General features: G+C 39.6%; 1 protein-coding gene across 3 annotated transcripts; it reads right to left on the bottom strand.

Annotated features, from left to right (window-relative positions):
- Nucleotides 1-270: 270 nt before the first annotated feature.
- gabrd (gamma-aminobutyric acid type A receptor subunit delta) lies at nucleotides 271-23,786 on the bottom strand. Of its 3 annotated transcripts, XM_085144561.1 has the most exons (9): nucleotides 23,330-23,783; nucleotides 9,007-9,122; nucleotides 6,979-7,046; nucleotides 5,548-5,768; nucleotides 5,060-5,142; nucleotides 4,686-4,823; nucleotides 4,115-4,270; nucleotides 2,480-2,691; nucleotides 271-1,334 (listed from the first exon to the last, which is right to left on the bottom strand). In XM_085144561.1, exons 1-9 carry the CDS (start codon nucleotides 23,395-23,397, stop codon nucleotides 1,008-1,010), a joined length of 1,389 nt encoding a protein of 462 aa, XP_085000687.1. In that variant the 5' UTR covers nucleotides 23,398-23,783; the 3' UTR covers nucleotides 271-1,007. The 3 variants fall into 3 exon arrangements, with proteins under 3 accessions (XP_085000687.1, XP_085000686.1, XP_085000688.1); XM_085144560.1 differs by having other exon boundaries at nucleotides 9,007-23,786; XM_085144562.1 differs by lacking the exons at nucleotides 6,979-7,046; nucleotides 9,007-9,122.
- Nucleotides 23,787-23,986: the final 200 nt, after the last annotated feature.

Below are 23,986 nucleotides of genomic sequence, written 5' to 3'. Positions count from 1 at the left end.
AAGAGCTGCGGTGCCTTCTAATCCACGAGTCTCCTGAAATCAATTTCCCAGTTCAGACAAAGGACAGGCACGAGTAGGAAATTATTAATAGAGCAAAGTATAATTGATAAGTTAATTATTCATAACCCCTTAAAATTTTGCATGTTCTGACCTGCCAGATGGGATTTCAAGCAGCTTCGTCTTCTTTTGAATATACCTAACCAACATGGATTTAGCTTTCAAGAGATCATTTGGCGCTTGGAGAGAGAAACACAAACACACACACACAGGTAGTGGAGGAAGTCCTTTAATGGCAAGGAAACAGGCAGAACTGGCAGAGGGAGATAAGACCCTCCAGTCGGTGTCCTAAACGTGAAAATAAACAGAAAAAAATGGGTGGGGGACCAAAGGAGAGGGAGAGAGAGAGGGGATAGCAGTGGCGGGACGGGAGAGGGGGTAATGAGTTCTCAGCCATGCAGAATAGCAGTACACCTCATCTCGTTATCCTCTAGTCTGGGTGGTGTTTTTGCTTTGTGAGATAACAAGTGGTTCACTGATTGTGGAGTAAGACAGGCTAAGTATGCTTATTTGTATTTGTTTAGAGGAGAGCTTGTGGTCAGTGCGGCTGTTTTGGTGGACGTGAGGTCTGGTGTCTCGTGTTAAGTCGGCTTATATAACAGGTCGATGTGGAAGTGTTTGTTGTTAGTTAAACTGTATTAAATGTGTGCTGTATGTCTTCCACAGGCAACATAGTCCTTCGCCTTTGCAGGACATTGTTTGTGTTTAAATATATTTTAATCCTCTTAAAACTTCTTAAACTTCTACTTACTTCCAGTAATTACCATATTTCCATATTCACAGGCCATTATACTTTATTTTGTCTTTTGTCTGACGAGTTCTCGCCTTTACTGAAGGCTGCAGTATATTTCTGCTGCACCAGTCTGCCAGCATTAAAGTGGCACAGCTCCAGCAGTTTCTTATATACAGCTCTGGATGGCAGCCATTCGCTCAGACCCACTGCCTCCTCTTCACATGGTGTACGCCACCCAGTAGATCACATTCACCACGGCGAAAGTGAAAGGAAACACGGCCCTGGCATAGATGTCGATGGTATCTGCATCAATGGGCTTGCAGACACACTTGGAACAGCACTTCTTCTTCTCTTCCTCGCGCTCCTCCGGTTGCCTGGATCTTCTCCGCCTCGGCTCCGTCTCCTCCGTTCCACCCTCCCCGGGAATTTCGCTGCTGGAACGCTGGGCTCGACCGTGGCGGTTGGAAATGACCACGCCCTGATTCATGCCGGTGACTGACAGGGAAAACAGAACCATTGCCTGTTTGCCGTTCTTTACAATAGACTGTGGAGAGGAGGAGACAGAGAAACATCTAAGCATTTACCTGACAGAGCTCTATTCTGGCAAATTTGGCAAAAGTGACAATTCAACCCCTTTGCATTCATGAGGTCTACTACTATAACTTATAACTACTTTATAAGCAAAAGCTCTTAAGTATTTGGTCCATCCTGGTACTTTATATTTTATAACGCTTCATTTTTCTAAAATAAACACACGACTAACCCTAACCCTGTCCGTGGTTAAGGTAAGGGTTAATTGTGTGGTATTAATGATTATCATCTCTTTTGGCAGTTTTGAGTACACCATACTCACAAGAGCATAAGCGATCAGACCAATGTTGTCAGCTCATTTGCAAAACTATTGTTTCTGCATTTGTAATAGACAATTAATATAAATGTAAGTAAAGAAGAGGCACTTCAATCGTTTTTTGAGTGTTGATGTTGCATAGTTTGTCCACCAGAGGGCGCTGAGCTGAGTTGAGCGGAAGGTAAACAAGTAAATAAATAACTAAATAAAACAAAGGTTTGAGAAATCTGTTTATGTTTTGTATGTTTGAAAGAAAATTACATCTGCCATTTTATTGTAATATTATATTTTAAAATACTTTGATATCTGCATCAGTATCAATGTAAAATACCCTATATCAGTCGTGCTCGAGTATTGTATGCTGTATTCAGGTTTGTCATTGCAGTTTCACATCAACTCTTTTTTGGGGTCCTTTTTTTCACAATCACACCGCTGCAACATTTAATTTTAATCGCTTCACTGCTCTGACAGGTAATCTGGTACGTTTGATATTTCTGTACTCATAGTTTTATAGCAGGTGGGGCCACTGTTATTCTGAAGGTTTACCTCAGTTATGATGGACACCAGCAACTTAAGAAGCTGACAGTATGATGAGAATCACTATTACTTCCTGTGGGGCGATCATCTATTTTCCCATTATGGTCTATAGAGATTCGTGTCCTGCTGAAGGTCAGTGGGATGGATGCTTGTCAGCACCAAGGCCTGATGTCCGGCCTAGGTCTATGTTTAAGAGGTGCACACAATTTAGTAGCAACACCCCCACCCTACCGCCCCGAAGCTCCATATTGAAAGGTCTGCTGACAGGTGTACATGACGGAAATGATCGAATGAGTGATCCTCACCTCGGAGCTGAGTTTGCTGGCCTTGACCTTGGCTTTCTCTTTGAGTCGGTAGTCAGCGTTGTAGTGAGCAAAGGCGTACTCGATGAGGGCCGCAAACACAAACACGTAACAGATCCAGAAGTAGACATCTAACGCCTTGATGGCTGATGCTCGGGGCAAGGACGAGCGAGCGCTTACCATCAGCGTGGTCATGGTTAGAACAGTTGTAATCCCTGTGGACAAGAACAAAAACAAAGGAAAAATTTGACTTCTGTGGATGTGGGGCTCTTGATTAGGTTGTAGTCTGTAGTCTAGACAACAATATCTCAACAGTATAAACTGTCAGTTAGGTGGTTAATCTTAGGTTTCCTAAGGGAACACTATCCCCTTTCTGTTAGTAGCTTTAAACAGAATGAGGAACAGGATTTTCAAAAATATTTAGTGTACATATTCATGTTTCTCTCAGAGTGAATGTTGCTCGTGTCCCATCATCTGGTCCAAATCTTTTCTTTTCTTTTTCTTTTCTTGCTTTAACTAAAATGTTTGCAGCTCATCAGTGATTCTGTTAGCACATTCTGCAGAATTTTAGTCTTGAGAGGACATGAACGTTTGACTTGTCTCATCCTCATGCGTCAAATTCAAGGCCGGAGGGCCCGATCCCCAAATTTTAACTTATTTAGCAAATTTAGCATTTTGATATATTTTGGCCCACCAAGTTGTCTAGCTGTTGTCTGCATAGCATGTCCCCCAGTGTGTGCAGCCAAACAGAGGGGCACAACTTCGTTGCACTTGCAAGTTAATAAGCTGCTTAACACTGACTGAAACAGACAGGACCATCGAGAGAGGTGGGACCTGAGAAGCTCTTTAGTTGTATCCATACTACATCAAGAAATATATATCTTCTTCTTCTTTGAGTAAAATCTCAACATGAGCAAGCAGAGGGGATGGTTGAGGCAGGTGGGCAATTTTCAGACGGGAAACTGCAAAGTTCGATTGCAAAATTAAGATGATTGATTTCATAGCAGAAGGTAAGGCTGCATGGCATATGTAAAATACTTCATCAAAAATCCTTTTTAATTAACAAGATAATAATAATAATAATAAATACATTTTACTTATAAAGCGCCTTTCAAGACACCCAAGGACGCTGTACAATAGGATAAAATACATAATGGAACAATGACACAATGAAGGACAATAAAACAAAAGCACAAGATAAAATTAACAAACAGTGGGTTTACAGTGAATATGCAGATTTGAACAGATGGGTTTTGAGTTGAGATTTAAACTGGGGGAGAGAACCAATGTTTCTTATATCTGGGGGTAGAGATAACATATTCAGGCCTGTGAGGACATCTGTGTGAGACCTGAAGAAATATGTGCAGGAACTGAATTAAAGATTTATTATTTTGCTTTAACATCAGCATGTATTGAGCTATGTTGTATCCTGTGATGGTCATCAATAGGCTGCTATGAGTTACTGTACTTGTAACCACAATGCATTAGTTTGAATGTAACCCCACACGCAGTAAGACTCTAAGAAAAGAAAACTGTCATTTATGTGGTTTAACCTTTCAGAGGACGAACGAGCATCAACCTTCACTGAAATAACCCCTTTCGAAATGTTCAATTATACTTCATCCAATTAATACTAACCTAAGGATACACGAGCAGGAACTGCTGATTGGCTGATCCAGAAGGACACCCAGGACATTGCAACCAGTAATATCGAAGGCATGTACGACTGGATGATGTAGACTCCTCGATTACGTCTCAGCTGGAAGCGAAGACTGAGCCTCGGAAAGCGTCCCGCTGTGAAGCAGACAACAAGTCACTTTGTTTCAAACCAAACATGCTAATTATTTATCATAAAGAGGCCATTGTTCTTCACAGGCTCTGACGCTAGGCAACATCTTTTGCCTCGCTTTTGCCTGTAGTGGCACAACTTCAAGATTTAACGCATAAAATGGTGTTGCAGCTGCATCTTCCCAGCAGCTACTGCTCTCATCTCCTAAATCTCCTGCCTGGCTCAGCGGCAAGTCTGCCTTGATGCATTTCGTCTACGAATAGAATACAACCACAGAAGTGCCTCTGGTTGAAAAAAAGAAGTCATGCTTCAAGAAGTATGTGTAGAGTTCTCCAACACAAGAGGGACCAAAGTCCAAAACCACCACATACGTGTAAAACATAATACAGGCATAAAACAAAAGAAAAGAGTGATGCTCACCTGATTTGAAATTCATCATCTCAGTGTCAAAGCGATAGTCCGTGATGGTGAACTGGGAAAGCTCTAATTTGTCCAAACCGTGAATGTGTCTCTGACTCTCCGACCAGTGATACACAATGTCCTCCGAGGAGTAACCATCTAGAAAAACAACAAAAACAACAAAGACATTTACCCATCCAGCCGACACAGATGTGCAGCGCGAGGTTCGCTCAACATTTAGCATTTTCATCCTGTCACAGACACTGTAACCTTTCACAAATGTCACCGTGCTCGCACAATGAAATGTTTCAGCAATAAACTGAAATAACATTTTTAACCCAAAAAGATGAATGTAGGAAGGAAGAAATGAACATTTAAGATCAATCCCAACTCACAGCTTTCCAAATCCAGCATGCATTCCTGTTCGTCCATGGGATACTTGGTAAGGTCCATGTCACACGCCACTGTCGAAGTGATTCTAGGAACAAAACGGCTCGCTTAATCAAACCCTGACATAGATGCTATTACAGTTTCTTCAATTTGTCATTTTTCCAAAAAAAACTAATTTTCTTTGATCTTCTTTTTGCATGTTCATCAATACATCCTTCATTATTTAACTCCTGGTATAAAAATCTGACTCTTTAACGAAAAGTCCATTTAGTTACTATTCATGCATTCTTATTTTTATTTTTTTGCTCAAAACAGCCTGCATCCAAACACAGCGCTAATGACAACTGTTATATTTAACCAAAACAGTGCAGTCTGATCAAAACAATGACGAAAGACAGTGAAAATTTCTGGTCTGCTAAGATGAAACTGCAGAATTATCTTATAATTTTCTGTAGGCAAAAGAAAGAGAAGACAATGATCTGTTTGTTTATACCGGCTACTATATAGAATCACTCCGTTAGGCTGCAGGCGGATCAGCTTGTTCTCTACGGTCACATCGTGAAACCAAGCAGATTTGGCGTTAACGATGAAGGTGTCGGGCAGCCACAGCTTGTCCACAAACCGACTGTCCAGTCCAAGAGTCTTGTTAGTGTGATTGTAGGACAGGCGGTCATCGTGCCAGCTCTGCCGCAGGAACACAGTCATGGTGTATTCCTGTCAGGAACACCACGGAATGTAAAACGGGAGACTGACTGTTAGGAATATTAGGTTCAATTATATTTACTTTGTATTTTTTAAAATATATTTAATTTTTTTCATTATTCTGGACGTTTTTGGAAATAACTTATTTATATAGGAAAAATCGTTTAAATTGTGTTAAAATATGAAATTATTTAGAAAAGAAAAGTAATTACTCAATAAGAATTTTTAGTAAGAAGAGATTTTGGCCCTTCAATTAATGATGAATGCAACATTTAATTAAAGGGTCCAAACACATTTCTTTTCAGACATAACCCTAAAACTGATATCACCGTTAAAATGCTATGCTGTTAATTATTGTTATAATTGCAAAATTTAAAAAGAATAATAACTCTTTTGTCACTATATTGTAGATTTGAATTAAATATTTCAGCAAAATGTGACACTGAACTTCCTACCAACCAGAAATATAGAAAGAAAAGAAAACACAAAAAGCCATCTTCAAACGCCTGGTGAGCCACACAAATGCAGAAAAACACAACCAAAGAGTGAAATACCGCAATTAGCATCAAACAGCATAAACCACCAGAGAGGAGGCTGAAAAAGAAGCAAACAATGCTGGAGCACACATGCCGCACTGGCTGGTGACGTGAGTAACTACTGTGGTGCTTTTTTACTATTCTGCTTGCATAATTCAGATATTACTGCAGCAGTTCAGTGTCCGGTTGTGTTTTATGTGTCCTCACAGCATAAAAGTAATAAAGCATTTGGCTTTATTGTCTTACTTTGCAGCCTTTGCCTGAATACTGTGCACTTTGTGTTTGTGCTTTAGTTTCATTGCTCTTTTAGCTACCACACTTTGGACTTTATTTCAGATGTTAAGCAAAAAAAAAAACATATTGAATTGAAGCGTTTTAAGATTAAACTCGTTCTTTCATGATAGACATGACGCCGCTCACGATTACAAGGTTATGCAAAATGATATTTGTGCAAAACATGAATTGCCCCATTGGATTTGATATTTCACTTTACAAAATCCATGAAAGTCTAAAATTATTCAACAACTCGCCCGATGTGTCACAAATGTTCACACTGAATGCGTTTAAACCTTCGAGTGGGATATGTCAGGATTATGCAAATAGTAAATCTTTGATCGTTGCGACAGTTGTGAAGTGATGATAGAGAATCTCGGTGCAGAAAGAAGGAGCGAGTGTCTGTTCTTTACCATGTTGGCTTCAGAGATGTGGTCAATGCTGGCTACTTCTATAGCCATGGCCACGTTCACAGGCGGACCTGCAGAGGAAATGGTGAGAAAAAAAAGGGGGAAACCTTTGCCCTCCCCATCTCAAACACCCATCCACGCCACTTCTCTGATTCCCATTCTGGTCCCTCCCATCCTAACTCCATAACCCATCTGTTTTTCTCCCATCCACCTTCCTCCCACGTCCAAACACTCCTACGGTGCATAGAGATTAAGCATTATCCAGTTTAGCCATGCGAAGTGGCACATCACACAATGGGCATTCATAAACAACACTGGTCTTTCATGGACTTGCACAGAGAGAGCTTCTGCCAACATTCACACGCGCACACACACATACGCTGTAGCGTTCACTCAACAGTTTGCCATATGATTAGCATGGAGCGTGCAGCAGTCATCGAATGCTAGAGGGCAGAAACTACGGGGGGGCTCAGTGATGCAGAACAGAAAGGCTATTTAAAATATATTAAACATTAAGGAATCATTTCCCATCATTCAACACCTCCCCATGCCATTTTGGGGTAATTTATATTTTCAACACCAAATGCAAGTGAATGGGGAGAGGTTTTCAGTTGTATGCTTATTGTATGTTGATGTAAATGGGAGAGTTTAGAGGGTGATGTGATTCTATTCTCCAGCGCAGGTACAAAGATGACTATAACATTTGTTAAACAGCTATTTTACCAACTCTGGTTAGTAAATATAATAGAAAATATTTCGCTGCATATTAGAATGAAGCACAATGTGTAGCATTACCATAGAAACGTTGCATTGATTTTGTTTGCTACCACTCTAATTATGCAAATACATTAAAATTCCAGAAAAATGTTTTACAGCATTATCAGTTCAGAAACTTTGCATTTGCAAATAGGCTTTGCACTCTGGAAACCTTGGCAGCACATATTGATGTTTACAGTGGGAAAAGTTGTTACTGTATATTAGTCTCTTGCATTATATAAAAAAAGACTCCACTTCCACTGCAGAACTAATCCTCCATTACTGTTAAAATGATGTGCAAAACACGATGGACAATGAGAGAGATTGGAAACATTCAGACACTTTGGTTCATAATATGGTTTTCAACTTTCAAATCAGGTTTTGTGTAGTTATCAATTTTTCTAATATTCAGTGTTCAAGTGAGGCGATAACAAGATCCATAAATTTTATGTAAAGAAAAAAAAATTGTGCTTTTTTTATGAAACAATCTGTCTGTCACGTCTTTTCTTTACATCTTGTGCATCACTATCCTTACAAATTATATTTATCTTGCAGAAGCATTTTTCATAATTATCATATATTTAAGGCCCTGTTATTGCTCCATATTAATAGCATGGGGTGGGATTTGAATGAAAGAAACTGCCCCGAAATAACAGACATGATTCCCCAGTGGTCACAACAGCCTTCCATTTAGCTTCCATTTTCAACACATTAAAATTGATACATAAATAGAAATGCAGTGACCACACGATGTTGCATTATGATTCTCTGCATCATGCACAGGGTGGCATGTGTGTGGCGATAGCGGCACTCTTGCCCCACATTTTCACCTTTCCTCAGCTGAGTTAAGCTGTGAGATTGAGAAATCTATTGCTGTGGTCGTTGAATGTTTCACATTTGGCAGCCATTCTTAGCAAATTCTCCACAGCAGCACACAATGTTTATGCCACCGCTCCGCTCTGGCGTGTCCTTGAAGGGCAACACCCTTCATAATCCCTCCTGCAAAGCCTCTCTTTAATAAATGTTTTTTGTGTGTGTCCTTAACAAACTGTTCACCTGTCAGCATATGTATTTGTATGAGGTAAACAGAGCCTTGTTTTAATGTCGTACAGGAAAAGCCAAACCAACGGCGCCTCTCAGGATAATGGAATTGAAAGATGAAGTGCAATCCATGCTCCTGTACTTAGGACTTCGGTTGGGTGATGCTAAGGATGGCTGTAAATGTGAGGCGGTGAAATGTAACCCAACGCCACAAGCAGTAGATCTCATACTCACCTCCTATCCCAGGGCGAAAATTTCTGGCATAGCCCTTCATTAAATCATCCAGATTAGGTAACCAGGATATTTCAATGTCTGTACCTACATAGTCCCCAACGTCACTCAGCATGGCCCTAAAGAAAACAAACACAGCAGCCTTCAGTGGTTGTCCTGTCACACGTCCACAGGAAAAGCCTGGCAGAACTTCAGATAGAGTTAGTAGCATACGTAAAAGTACATCTCAAAATTTGACACAATAACCACTTTTTCAAACATATATAAGATTCATTATTTAGATCGTTCATTTTTCCTATTACGGAGTTCCACAGCATTCTGTGCTAGGACCAAGTCTATTTGGATTACACAGGATTCCCTTAGGCAGTATTATAAGAAGGCATAGTATACATTTTCATCGCTATGCAGATGATACCCAGGTTTGTCTATCCATGAAGCTAGATGACACACCAATTAGCTAAACTGTGGAAATATCTTAAAGACATAAGAGCCTGGTCTACTTCTAAAAAGAAATTCAGTTATTGTACATGGTATCTAACCAGATACTCAATCTGAATGGCTTTACCTTGGCCTCCAGGAACACTGTGAGAAATTGTGGAGTCAATTTTGACCACGATACATATTGCACATATTACACAAATATGCTATTTATCTGGATGATCGTAATTCATTATTATTGTTTTTTCCTAAAAACAAATCCCTCAAAAGCCTTCAGTTGATCCAAAATGTTGAAGCAAGGGTACCGAAAGGGACTAGAAATATTGAGCAAATTTCTTCCAAATTGGCTTCTCTTCATTGGCTGCCTGTTAAATCCATAATTAAATTTAAAATCCTTCTTCTCACTTACCAGGTCTTAAATAATCAGTCTCCATCTTTTCTTAAAGACATGATACCATATCATCCCAAAAGAGCACTTCACTCTCAGACTGCGGACGTACTTGGATATTTCAAAGTAGAATGGGAGGCTTTCAGGCCCCTCTTCTGTAGAGCCAGCTCCCAGGTTGGATTCAGGAGAGACACACCATCTCTACTTTTAAGATTAGGCTTAATACTTTCCATCTTAAAAAAGCATATAGTTAGAGCTGGATCAGAAGACCCTTTTTCCTTCCCACTGTCACTAAGTACTTGCTCTTAAGGCGTCATCTGATTGTTGGGGTTGGCTCTCTGTTATTTTAGGGTATTTACCTTAGAATATCAAACACCTTGAGGCGACTGTTGTTATAAATTAGTTGAAGTGAATTTCATTTGATTAAAGTAATTTAGACTCAGGTCACACTTATATCAGTGTTGGTAACAGAGAACATTAGGGATCTTTGCGTCTAGTGAAGTGTACCCACACTTGACTATACTGTGGAAAAATCTCGAGCAACCTTTCATCTCTTTAAAGTTTGTTAGAAAAACATAACATAGGTGCACTTAAAATGTACATGGAAATATAGTATATAAGGTAAAAATTGAATTTGTGCAATTCTAATGCTTGAAAGTTAATACTTGGTATGACCACTTTTATTCTTCAACACAGCCTTGGACGGCGTTCTTATAATTTCTTTAGCTAGTATTCAGGAATAGTTCTCCAGGCTTCCTCAAGGGCGTTCTGAGCTCTTCTTTATATGTTGGCTGCCATTACCGTGGAAGTCTTTGTCAATCAGATCCTTTCCAGATGGTACTGGTGGTGGATCCCTAACACCACCGGTTGAAATGGAACCTTAGTCCACAACACAGTTTCCACCATGTTAGGTTTTTGCTAGATTTTTTCCTGTTTCTTAAGAAAATGGATTTCAGATAGTGGTATTCTACTGTATATAGATTTTAGATGTGCAACTTAACTTAACTTGTCTATTTGTGTAGTAAATTTTTAACAGCACACTGCACTCTATGCTGAAATATGCCAGGTTTTCATGTAATAGCTCTTTGGGAATCAGCTTTTTAGTGCAAAAATACAACTTCGTGCCTTTTGAACTGTGTTAGTTTATCAAAAAACTGGGAGCAAATTATATATTTTGCATAATCCTGCTACTAGCAAGAAAATTGCCTCTTTGCTAAATTTTATGCTCAAATGATTCATGGGTGAGTTTTAAGTGGCTTAACAAACAATAAGAAAGTTCCTCTGAAAATGCTCAGGTCAAGAACTGGACTGAAAATGAGTCAGAAAGCAGACAGTGCAAAAAAATGGGATTAAAAGACCTTCAGACTGAAGAAGAAGCCTGAAGAATTGTTTCTCAAGACCAGTTTAAAAATGACTAGAAAGTCTGGCTCTTTGACAGCAAATTATAAAGAAGTGAGGCATGATTCAAGAATTCTGCACAGTATTGTAAATGTCTAATTGTATCTGTGATCTATTGCCACTGTGATCTTTGTGTTTCTTTGTGCATCTCTGTGTGTGCCTGTAATATGTGAGAGACTTTCCCCTGCCATTCATACAAAGGCTCCTTGAGGAGGAGCCCTCTCTTCTGAATTGACGACAGTATAAAATGATGAAAGCCTCCCTGTTATGGCAAAACATAGATCAAATGTCACTCTCATAAACAATTATGCTGAGCAACTCATACAGAGCACGAGATTTATGTCCAGTCATAATCAGCAGTTCAGTTTTGTGTTTGTAAATGTCACCAGGTCCATCACAGCAGAAGCGACCAGGTTGTGCATCCAGACATGAAGACATGAAGCTGAAATGTTCAGAATCTGTAATCGAGGCCGGCCAGTATACAATTTGTAGTACCAGTACCTATATGGCGTGATTTATAAGCCAATATTCCAATATATAGCCCAATATTTTTTATTCTTTCAGACACACAAACCACAAAGAGTTTTCCGTAATATCACACTTGTAGTCATTTGTTTACTCGTTTACCTTCTGCCATATTCTGCTCTGATCAGCTGGTTGTTGTTTTTCTGGTGTTTCAAACACCGTGTTGCCAAAAGGGAAGCTCCAGAGCATCCTTTGGTGGACAAACTGTGCAACGCTCCTAAAATGGTTGAAGGGTGTCTCTCCGTACTCTTATTTACTTTTTCATTTTAATTTATCTCATCTTATCTTATTTAATTTAAGACTTTTGCAGCTGATCAAACACACACATCCGCACATGTGCAATAAGACTAAGTGCAATGCTCTTTTTCTGACAAAGTTGTATTTTTACTCAGTTGTATATAGCATTTGTATTCTATTTTTATCCTATTTTATATATATTATTTTATTTTATTCTATTGTATATAGTATTTTATTTTATTCTATTGTACATATTATTTTATTTTATTCTATTCTATTCTGTACAGTATCTTATTCTTATTGTATTCCAGTGTTCTCTCATTTTTGCTATATAACTTTTGCACTGTCCACTTTCTGCTCTGACAAAACAAATTTCCCACATGTGGGACTAATAAAGGTTATCTTATCTTATCTTATCTTATCAGCCGTTATAAATTGGCAAATACCAAATGTTGGCCGATAATGCTAATACATTAGTCAGGCTTTACTTTTCAATAGAGATGGCACAATACCACTTTTTTATGTCCGATACCGATATCATAAATTTGGATATCTGCCAATACCGATATAAATCCGATATAGCGTATTTTATAACGAATAAAACGTGTGTGTTTTTTAATATCTTGCTGCATTTTGTATAAGTTGATACTCAAGTTTTAAAAAAAACAAGCAAAACTAAAGCTATTCTGTTATACCTGTATGCAAAAAATACACTGCACCCAAAATATTTCATAGATCAGCAATACTGATCAATCTAATAAACTTAAACCTGAACATGCTTCCTATTCTGGTATTTTAAAGAGTACAACCTAACTAATAGGGTTGCGAACTCCCAGCCAAAACAAAAGGGGAACCACCCCCCACCCTCCACCTAATAATGCTTAATTAACGTAATCGACTTTAATTTAATGCACGTGTTAAAAAAGATTAAATGCACAGAAATCAATTATTTTTCTACAATAATTAGATTCAACATCTTTCTTCAACAGAATTGCAGACTGCACAGACGGTATCTTCCCATAGGAAAAAGTAGTATAGCTTACTAGGGTATATATTAGACTTAATAGTTACTATATACAATAATGGATTTCTATACATTTTACATCAGATGAAATCTTTGGTTGTAAGATTCAGATAATTATTTATTAAAAGCTAGACATGAGAATAAGAAAGAAAAGTATTTCTTTGTGGCCCCCTTTCCCTGTTAATGCCCTACCTGCCCCCCTGGCTAAACCTTGCTAGACTCGCCCCTGCACAGTTACCATTCTAACAACAGCTTATCAAGCTTAAAGGTGCTGCTGTTGTGTATCCGCTGGTTTCCTCTTTCTGGTGCAAAGTGGGCCAAAAACAAACAAGAGAGACGGGAGTCGCGACAGGAAAGCCGATCAGCTGATCATTGATCAGTTTCATGATTGAAGTAGCAACAGGAGAGGGAGGGGGAGAGAGAGGCAGTCGCTCCATATATCGGTTGTTGAGCTTAACATGGGAATGCTTTACAAACACTCAGAGATGAACTTACACACTTGCTTTACTTCTCTGGGATAACTTCCTCGGAGAGGAAATGCCGGTTTGGTAGCGAGGCTCCAAATGCTGAACCAGACCACCGACAGGTCTCGCACATCACAGCCGCTCTATCACGTGATGCATACTCCTCCGACGTGCTAAGGTTATGAGTTGAGTTACGGCATGTCGCAAGTTTTGTGAGGTGCTTTTGTGATATTTAATGGATCGGATTACATTTTTTATTTCTCTCCTATATCCAATCCAGTAATTTAGGTCAGTGTCGGACCGATACCGATATGTAATATCGGATCGGTCCATCTCTACTTTTCAACTGTATAAAATTGGAGAGAAAATATTTGATGTAACAAAAGGTCCCCAAAAAAAGAGCAACGTGAGCTCAAATTGTTAATTGTTTGCAGATGTTTACACATTTACATGACATAGAGTAACAGGGTAATAGTCAAGCTCCAGCAGCTACCACCAGCTAAAAAGAGAAATAGTTCTCTTTTTAGCTGACTAAAGCAAACAATACATTTGCATTCTAGAAAGGAAAAGAAAGAGGAAAAAGAGAGAAGGAAAAGGCTAAGGGAGTTGAAAATGAAGTCATCCATGCCGGCTACACCTTCTACTTTTAATTTAGTGCTTTTATAAAAGACTGATGCTGCTTTAAATACAGTGTTTATTTATGAAAATGAAGGAACCTTCACTTTAATTATCATTTTTAGTCCTATAACTTGTCAGCATGTGCTTTTAAAAAAGATGGAACGCAAAAACATGACATGTATTAATAACATGTTTTCCAAAACTCTCTTGCATCCTTGAATTATCCATCGCTGATTTAGGAAATCACATTTTCTTAAGATTCAAACATTAAGAAAAAATGTGTGCGTGCAATTTTTTGGTCATTTATTTTCACCCAAAGCAACTCGTCCTTCGTTTGTTTGTTTTCTTTGTTTCCTCTTTGCATGAAAATGATTAAATCCTGAATGTCAAAGATGCTGAATGTCAGCGCAAAATTACATCTCTCAGGGGCTTCCTGAGAGAGTTTTTTTAAAAAAAAGTCTGTGCTTGTTTCAGCATTCAAAAGCCACGCTGATTAAAGCCTGGCTGACATATTTTTCCTCAGTCGTGTTTCCACAGCGTGCTTTTGTCCACAAGGAGTCTGACAGCAGATCCAAATCTAACAGCGTAGCCTCAGATTCCACACAGCGCATAATAAACAACATGCTGTGCCTCACTCCACGAACCTCCAAATCGCTGTATTTCACTGAAAATAGGCTCTCATTACACTGTGGACTTTTATTCTGAACAACATACCTTTGTGCATGCATTGTTTTGCATTCAGTTCAAACTGCCCCCATGCACTGCCACCTCTGTGTATGTGCCAGGAGTGGAATAACAGCAACATTTAAAGCTATTGTCTGTTTTAAGGATCCGAAAATCATTGAGTGCTGCCTGAGGGCAGAAAGGTAACACTGTGAGCAGCAACAGCAGGAGCCTCTGTGAAGGATTTCACAAACGTAGCACAGCTGAGATACCACCAGGTGGCAGTTTTGTATTCTGAAACACTCATACACAGATCCATACACATATATTTAGAGGGGAGTTTAAAAATGAGAAGTCCGTGTTGAAACGAGGCATGGCTTGTTAGACATCACCATGAAAAAGATACATGGAGATGAATCAAATGTTAGAAGCAAAGCTATCGTGCAAAATTGAAGGTGCTGACTGTTTTTGCTCTTTCTGACATTCAAAGGCCGGCGGTGGTGGTATCGACAGGGAAATGGACCGCATGGGGGGGGTTCGTGGAAGGTGTTCAGATCGTTCGACAATGAAAAGCCGCGAGCTGACCTTTGAAATCGGGCTGACATTTGAAGAAAGTCGACGTGCCCGAGAGCACAGCATTATTCCACACTGCCATACGGAAACTATTCACCAAAATGTAACGGCTGGTTAACTGAATATGAAATAAAATAAATAAATAAAAGTGCAACATTTCTGTCATGCCATTAACATTTTCTCAGTGGATCTATTTTGCAGAGGCAGATGTATTTTTAGTCTGGCAATCACTGTCATGACTAAAAAAAATGGGAGCACTGAGTGAATTAATTAATCACTAAGTGACTCCTGGATTTCTGCGCTAATTGGGAGTTTCTAAATCTGGAAATAAAGAGCGTTTCTTTCAAGTCATTTGTTAACACACCAAGGTCAAACAGACCTCTGTCTGGAGAGGAGGAGAAAGCGGGTGGAAATGTATATCACACAAATCCTATAGTAGAACTCTATTTATTGCAATTTAACACTCATTTTACAGTTGTTAACTGTTTTAGGATTTAAAGATTTAAGGCCCTGGTGCCTTTATTCTCTGCAGTTCCCACACAGCTGTGAATATTTAGTGTGAAGGAGTTGTATGTAATAACTAAGACTCTTTTCTGTCATAGTGTAGTTGTTGCACAGCATCTTTTTTTAATTTTTCTCCCTCTTTATATGGTGGGGGCTGCTCGTGTGCAGCGCTGCTTCGATTTACTCTAAAACACATGCGAAGAAATGTTAATCCATGGGTCCAAAATCCCAACTAAAAGCTTTTATCGACTCAATTAATCTGGCTTTACTGACTTTCATATATAATTTTTCACATTTGCCACAGATTATTGCTTTTATTGCAAGCTGTTCTCTTAACACCAAATGTTCTCCTTCTCTACAAACATATCAGTTTGCTTAAGGAGGAAAAAAACAACTTCCCTTCTTCTCCAAAGAAAAATCAAATGTATTCTGTTGAAAGACGCACCGGTCTGAACATTTGATTGCTTTCTTGGATTTACGAAACATTTGCACCTCTTCATTTTCCCACCCCTCCATCCGTGACAAGCTGTTGAGAGGGTGTGCATTTGCAGACGCTCCTAATCCTTCTATATTTCGCTTTCATTAAACATCTCTCTCAGGGCTCGGATCTGCCGTCTGTTTGTGAGCTAACATTAAACAGTTGGGGAGAGGAAAAACAAAGAGAAGCGTCTTCACTCAAATTTATGGTGTCTTTTTGTGAATGTAAAGCACAGCACACACAACAACCCTAATCAGTATCGTATAATCGCTCAAATCGATACCTGGACTACCTATCAGCGCCCTGATCTAACTGTTTCTATTAGTTCTGTGGTGAAATGAATCAAACTGGGATAAATCTTAAATAAAACATGAATAAATAGATAGTTAAATCCCTGAACAGCTGCTTCACATTTATAGGTGAGGGTTTCTAACGGTGTTCGCACTGCATTAGCAATCATAATTAAGGGTTTGCGCTGCACCGCCATGCGGCAAACAGATGTTTTATTGACCAGATTTGCACTCAGATAATGTTTGTCAGTCTTAATTGTATTCCAGAGTGCTCCATTTCCTTCTGCACATCCATTTTTTTAATACAAGTATCAATAGATAATGTAGAATTCATTCAAAAGAAAGAGTCCCAAATTTAAAAACAAACTTGGATTTGCTTTCTCTTTTTTTTTTTTTTGTTAAAAGTATTCAAGTTTCTCCCAACATTTGTGTTTTTAAACATTAAAGTTTCTAATGTCTAAGAATATATATTTTTATACTAATAATAATTTGTGTTAGCGAGTGTGGATGTGTTAAATAGCTGCAGCAGTAATGGGTGGCATTGTTTATTTAATTGCTTATCACTGCGAGCATTTTGAAAGCTTAAAAATTATTCTATCATTAAAACTATTTCTTCATTATGATGGTAAAAAGCAACATTTATCCCCATTAGACTGAGTTGGGCTTGGTGGGGGGGGGCGGATTGTTGTGATAACTGGGGGCTAAATTAGGGTTTGGCAGGTGGAGGAAACCCTGAGATCAGGTGTAGTCATGCAGCACGGGGAAAAGAATTACGTAATTATAAGTCACAAAGCCGTCTTTCTGCAAGGCTGTGATTGGCTGACCTGTGCGGCTACGCCAGTGTCACTGCTTTTTGTGGAATTAGCCAACTGAAGCTTACAAGATGTAAACAGTTGTTCCGTGAGCTATATGGCTAAAGTGCCTGCTATGTTTATGCAACCTTTGAATAAAACAAAATAAAATTAGTATACTTGACAAAAAACATAATTCAGCAACACGTCGTGTATAGATCGTTCCTTTAACCCTCAATGATTAGGTAATGCATGGACAAATTACTGCTTTATCTTTCACTTTATCTCTTTCCTGTATGATGGTCTAGAACTGAAGTTTATCCAAACTAAAAAAACAGGGAAAGGAATAGAAAAAGAAGAAAAAGATCATTTATGGTAGACTAAATTTATGTCTGAAACAAAAAAAGATAAGGTGCTGTTTCTAAATCTGTGAGCCTTGCACCCTTTCCATTTCTTCTCATTGATACCAAGACATGTGTTGCTCTCCTCCCTCTGCAGGAAGCTCAAAGGTCAGCTGCAAAACAGCTGGGAGGGATTCGATGTCTTGCTCAAGGGCACTTCATATGTATGAATCCTGATACTCTAGTTACATAATGGTGTCTCTAAACACAGGGCTTCTGTCTCTGCCTCTGATAAAAAATAAAATAAAATAACTGTGATGGAGTCTGTGGGATGATCATGCTGTACAGTGCTGCTGTTAGAGAGGTCCTTATCTGAACGGAAAATGCTGCAGGACTCGCGTTCAGGTCAGTGAATATCCTGCGCTATTTTAACCTCTTAAGCCCCAAGCCTACCTGATCTCCTGCTTTTTGCCCCCGTATCAGGGGGCGTTGGGGCTTAAGAGGTTAAAGAGCCCGAAGACCTGGAACATCTCCAAACTCGGATAGTTTGTCACGGACTAGCTTTCGTCACACATCACGTTGCTGACACATCACACCTCCGCTGGATAAAATAAAGCAAATCATTTTGACATTTGCTTTGAATATAATGATCATAGAAGGAACTGCAGGAAATGCACAGGAAATTCTGTTATGCACTGGTTTCCAAAGCACTCACATTACAGTTTGAGTGTAACCAGTGCAAAATACCCAACGCAGAACTGCTGCATCACAGCCTTGTCTATTCTCATGGGGATTAGATACTGCTGATATTTATCATTAGGTTAATTTCATTGCGTTTAACATACTTATCAAAGTGACATGCAAACTGCAAAATAAATTCATGTGTAATTATCTAGAAATTAATGAAATCAGCAAAACTGTCCTAAACTGTTTCCTTTTCCCATTTACGTCAACATAAATTGAGTAGGCGGCTTCTAGCTGAGGCGCTGAGGTGTGCCTGCATCACCCTGTAGCCAGCTCACAGTCAGGCTTCGGAGCCAGCTCATGCAGCCAGGGGAACATGATCAAAACACAGCGTTACTGGAAAATGTAGTCTCCGGACGGTGGGGGGATTTATCCGCTGAGTCAGCCTCTCATGCGGATTAGTCAGGACAAGGGCTTCACCTGAGCGCAGGTTTAAGGACAAGTGTGACAAGCCAGAAAAGATGATAAAATGTGGAGTTTAAATCCTCCTGCATGAAGCAGGGGCAGCCACCTGCTCCTAAACTACACGTCCGCATGAAAACAAAGGTGGGGAGTGACCTCCTGTGCATGTCCTCCTGAAAATGGTAAATAATGACACTAAAATTCTCTTCCCGGGTGTGCTCTAAGCTAAACTGCTCGACTAGCAGTTAAAATACAATATGATTAGCTGCATCCTGGGGCCAAGTCAACCTGCAGCAAGACCCCGAGAATAGGATGGACCCACACTCCTTACAATCTGTGCATTTTAGTCCATAAATGCCACAATTGGGCTCTTAAAGAGTGCTTTAGACTCAGCTTTGCTCTGTCAGTAATCCAACACTTTTCCCCAGGGGGTTAGTCAGCCTGCAGGTGAGTCTCTTTTTCTATTTGTGTTCAGTTTTTAATGCATTTAGTTTACAACAAAGGCCCTATTTAAAGGAGGCCTTATATACTTAATAGACTGGAGCTCAGGAGGTAGAACAGGTCATCTGCTAATCACAAAGTTGTCGGTTTGATCCCTGGCTGCTCCAGTCTGGATGCCAAAGTATCCTCAGGCAAGATACCAAACCCCAAGTTTCTCTCTGATGCGTTCAGAGTGTGAATGTTAGACAGAAAAGCATTCAGATATAGAAAAAAGTGCATGCGTATGAATAAGTGAACAATGTGTGTTGTGTAAATCACTTTAAGTGCTTAAGTATAGTAGAAAAGCACTGCATGAAAACCAATCCATTTACCATTTGCTCATAACTTTGTATTTACAACTCAAACTAATCCTTACATCAAATCCTTATCAACTATTTTAACTCACTTCCCACTCTCTTTAAGCTAACTTTTATACAATTGGCTGCCCCTCGTGACGAGTAGGTTTGAACAGCATGTCAGCGGGTCTTCTGCGCTCACAGCCAGCCACACCGTATTAAGGATATCCCTCTATGAGGACATTAAACTCTGAGAAGTAGAAAATCTGAGAAGTATCAAGCCTAAACTTTGAGTTCACAGGGATTATGTGTGCATTACTTCATTATTTAATATGAGAATCCACCACAATTACCAGTATAAATAAGAGAGGAGAAAATGTAATGCATAATAGGACTGCTTAAATCTCTTTGGTCCTCATTTCTTTCAAAGATTAGCTTTGCTGGACTTAATCAGTATTTTTTTTTCTCCCCCGCACTCTTATTGTCACATTTCTTGGTCTTTGAGATATTGCTGTTGCAGCGCGCAATCTGTGAATCTCCTTTCAACCTCCAGTCAGCTGGTGATAACCACACACCGACATGCATGAAAGTATTATGTGTAATCTGGCTGTGCAGGCACCCGTGTCAGTATGTTCAGCTATCTTTAGTAGCACCTGCATGTCACGGGAGTCGGGTCTGGTTAGAGTTTTGATTTATGTTCCTGTCTTTGTGACCAGATAACAGCCTCGCTGTTGACTTATCTCCTGCAATCAGAGCTGAATGAAATCTAATTATAATAACACTGCAGACTCGACACTTTATATAGCTGCTGCGTCACAATAAATTCTTACAACTGGTAAACCACTGGAAGTCACGTTAATCATGTATATGGATTTTTTAATTGCTTTTTAAAAACATGACCTTTGGCCCTTGTGATGGAAATCCACTGTGGACTGTGACAGCAGCAAGAACACGGGTGGAATTAATGACTAGACATACATATAACAGAGCCACCATTATTATATTAGTCACACCTTTGCTGGTACAAAAAAGACTAAAACACATTAATCCTTTTTCATAGTGACAAAAGCTAATGAAAAGGCTTAGTCTGTGTTTGATTCAACTCAACCAGTGTAGTGCGGTAAAATAACTCCCTGCCATCTTGTATGAATGTCAGTTCTGTACCGTTCCCTTAAAGTTTCCCACACTGGAAGAAAGCAATGCATCGCCCATTATGACGGGTTCACTGCATTTTGCTAACAAGCCTGATCCAATCAAAAAATCAAAAATCTGCAATTTGTAGACATGAAAATTTAAACTGTCATGCAACACTTGCAGAAAATTATACAGTCGATCATTTGCAATATTTGTGCACTGAGGCAGAGGTGAATGAGGTGGGGATTAGCGTTAGTCGCTTTCTTAACTCACTCTGTATTCCAGGTGTCGTGCCAAAAAGTGATTCCTGATGTTTCGGTGTGGTTTTTATGTCTAATATATTTGCTTGTATTGGTAAATATCTGTAGACAAAATGACTGACAAAATGAGTTAAATATAAAATAAAGAAGGAAAGAAAAAAATGAGCTGTTTTGCAGCTTTGTGACTGTGTGTTATTCCAGCGCTTTTTGGTGCCTTAAAGTACGCTTATAGAACTGAAGTGTTGTGTTTCTTCCTATTTCTGCTGCCCTCTTTGTCAAATCTCTCTTGAAAACAACACTTTTAATATCAGTGACACTTTCACCTGCAGAAATAAAAGACATGTAAAAAAGACATGTCACTTTAGTGAAGTGCAGCTTCTACATTGTGACAGCAATGTTCTCCCTGGCTTAAAGTGACTTGATATTATTAATGAGAGATATGTGTGAGAGAGTACAGGCCAACAACTTATTTGCAATAGTTTAAATACTACCAGGCACTTTTTTTGAAATACCCGAAGACCTAAATCTTTAAAAACAAGTTGTACATTATAGTTTTACTTTTCTAAAACGACTAAGATCATCCCTGAAAAGCTTAAGCATGATAGATTTTAAAAGCATTTACTGGGCAGTACTTTCAGGGATGGATTAACACATATCTGGCACTCTATTTAACAGTTACCATTTCAAGACAATTTTTATCTCGGGCTACTGATGACCAAAGGATGATGCTTTTCTCTACTACGCAATAGCATGTTTTCTAGCCCACTCCTCTGTTACAGACATTATACAGTCCATTTAGATGCAGATTGTACTCTGTAAAGTGAAGGGTAAGTGACACTTCAGCTGTAAAGAAAAAACTGTGAAATTCATGCAACACCAAAGGCGGTGAGGTGCAACTTAGCTAAGCAACTTTTGTGAAATGGATAAACGAGGAGCTAAAAAAAGAGAATCAGGGTGATTCTGTGCAGAGCAGGAGTGAGGAAAGAAAGCGGCGTGCAGGTTTCCTCTGCAAAATGTGTGTGTGTGTGTGTGCATCAGTGTGTGTGTGTGTGAGAGAAAGAGAGAGAGATGACACATAATGAGGTGCAAGAAAAAGCCTACACTCTGCATTGTACTGAGAACAAAATAATAATAACAGCAGTGACTGGAGGCAAGAAAATCCAATTACAATAGCTATTACTCCCTCTACTGGTGAACAGCCAAGAGGGACAATAGAGGTGATTTTCCCCAATTTTCCTCAAAGCTTAGGGAGCTTCACCCTTTGCCCTTTTCAGTGTGAAAGCAAGTACTGAAACTGAAGCTCTGTAGTAGATGCTGATTATCCCACGAACTGAATGCCTATGAATGTAGGCCTCTGTCGAAAACAAAGCACTGTAAACTAGTTTAGACAGACCTGACCTGCTCCTGGGGGAGAAGGTAATTTATCCTCAGAGTCAGCACAATGGCCCTGATAAATCTTTTCAAATGGCTGAAATCTGAACCGCTGCTGAATAGGACTGGATCACTCTTAAGATTTTTTTTTTTTTTTACCTTATAATACACAACCTGGAATAATCCTACTTCAGAGACGCATTCGCGACTGAAGCTCCTAGCAGCACCTACACCTTTTTTTTTTTATTTAACCTCCCAAATTGAGCACCTTAGTGATATTCTATTTAAATGTACTGTGTTTACTACAGTATGAGGCCTGCGTCATGGGATCATCTGATGTATTTGATCCCTTACGTGGCAGATAATGTCACCCCCTGGAGGTTCGTGACATTATCTGACACACGCGCGCGCACGCAAACGCTTCCACTCAGCTGGTATTCATCACCAGGGGAGGGGGGATAGAAAACAATCACCTCTTACTATGCATATGCATTATGCAAATGGTGTCATCAGGTTCATGCAAGCGGGGAAGAAAGCAGACTTCAGATTGTGGGTGTCTATAAGTAGTTTTATGTAAGCCTGTAGAAGTCCGTTTATCCACGAGTGAACGTGAACGTGAGTTTTGCTAGCGCTGAGTCGTGGGAGGCGGTTGCACAACAAGCAGGACTTCAACTGACGCGAGACTTTAAATCAATAAGAAGAGCAGTTTATTGCTCCTAAATAGATGAATATCACAGTGCCTTACCTTGTTTTATCGTTCTAGTTTGTTGCTTTCTTATTATTATTAATACCGTTTATGATTTGACGGCTAACTTCTTCCGGAATATTCATAGCGCTCCGCAGTGGGAAGCACATAAGACACCTGCAAGAAGTTTAAAAAAACAAACAAAAGCACAGCTGATCTCACCTGGTGAAAATATCTCCTCCGACGAAGAGCAGAGCGAGACTCGAAAACAGGAAAGTTGGGATCTCCATTCCACACGCTGTTAGATTAATATATGCGTAATGCTAAGAGAAAAGTTCCCCCGCAATGTAATTCGACGACAAAGCCCACAAGAGGAATTTTTTTTGTTAGCTTTTTTTTGTTTGTTTTTTAGTTATTATTATTTTAGTGCGCTCTCCTCCAGATCCAGCGCCGCGGAGAAGAAAGTAAAGTGTGGTGCTGAAGGTGAAGGTGATGGTGACCCCATGGTCGTGAGCTCCCCGATTCCTCCGCGTCCAGGAGCGCACAAGAGAAGAGCGCGCTTATGAAAAAGATGAAGACAAAACTCCGGGTCCGACCGAAACAAGGAGCCGATCCACCGCCTGACATCCACCAACAGCGCAGAAAGCGAGTGAGAGAGAAAAGGATGGAGAGAGGCAGAGGGAGAGAAAGAGAGGGAGGGTGGGAGGGAGACTCGCTAATCTGTCGATCCCTCCGTCGCTTGGCCTCTAAACGTCAGATTGAATCTGGACACAGAAGGCGGGGGTGGGTGGGGGGTGGCAGGAATGGCATCATAAGCAAAGGACTTCAATATATTATGTAATGTTTGACACATTTGACTCATCTCCATTAGGTAATTAG

This window comes from Neolamprologus multifasciatus, chromosome 20, assembly GCF_963576455.1.
Source record: "Neolamprologus multifasciatus chromosome 20, fNeoMul1.2, whole genome shotgun sequence".
NCBI classification, from domain to species: Eukaryota; Metazoa; Chordata; class Actinopteri; order Cichliformes; family Cichlidae; genus Neolamprologus; species Neolamprologus multifasciatus.
This window is presented reverse-complemented; position numbering and strand designations above follow the sequence as displayed.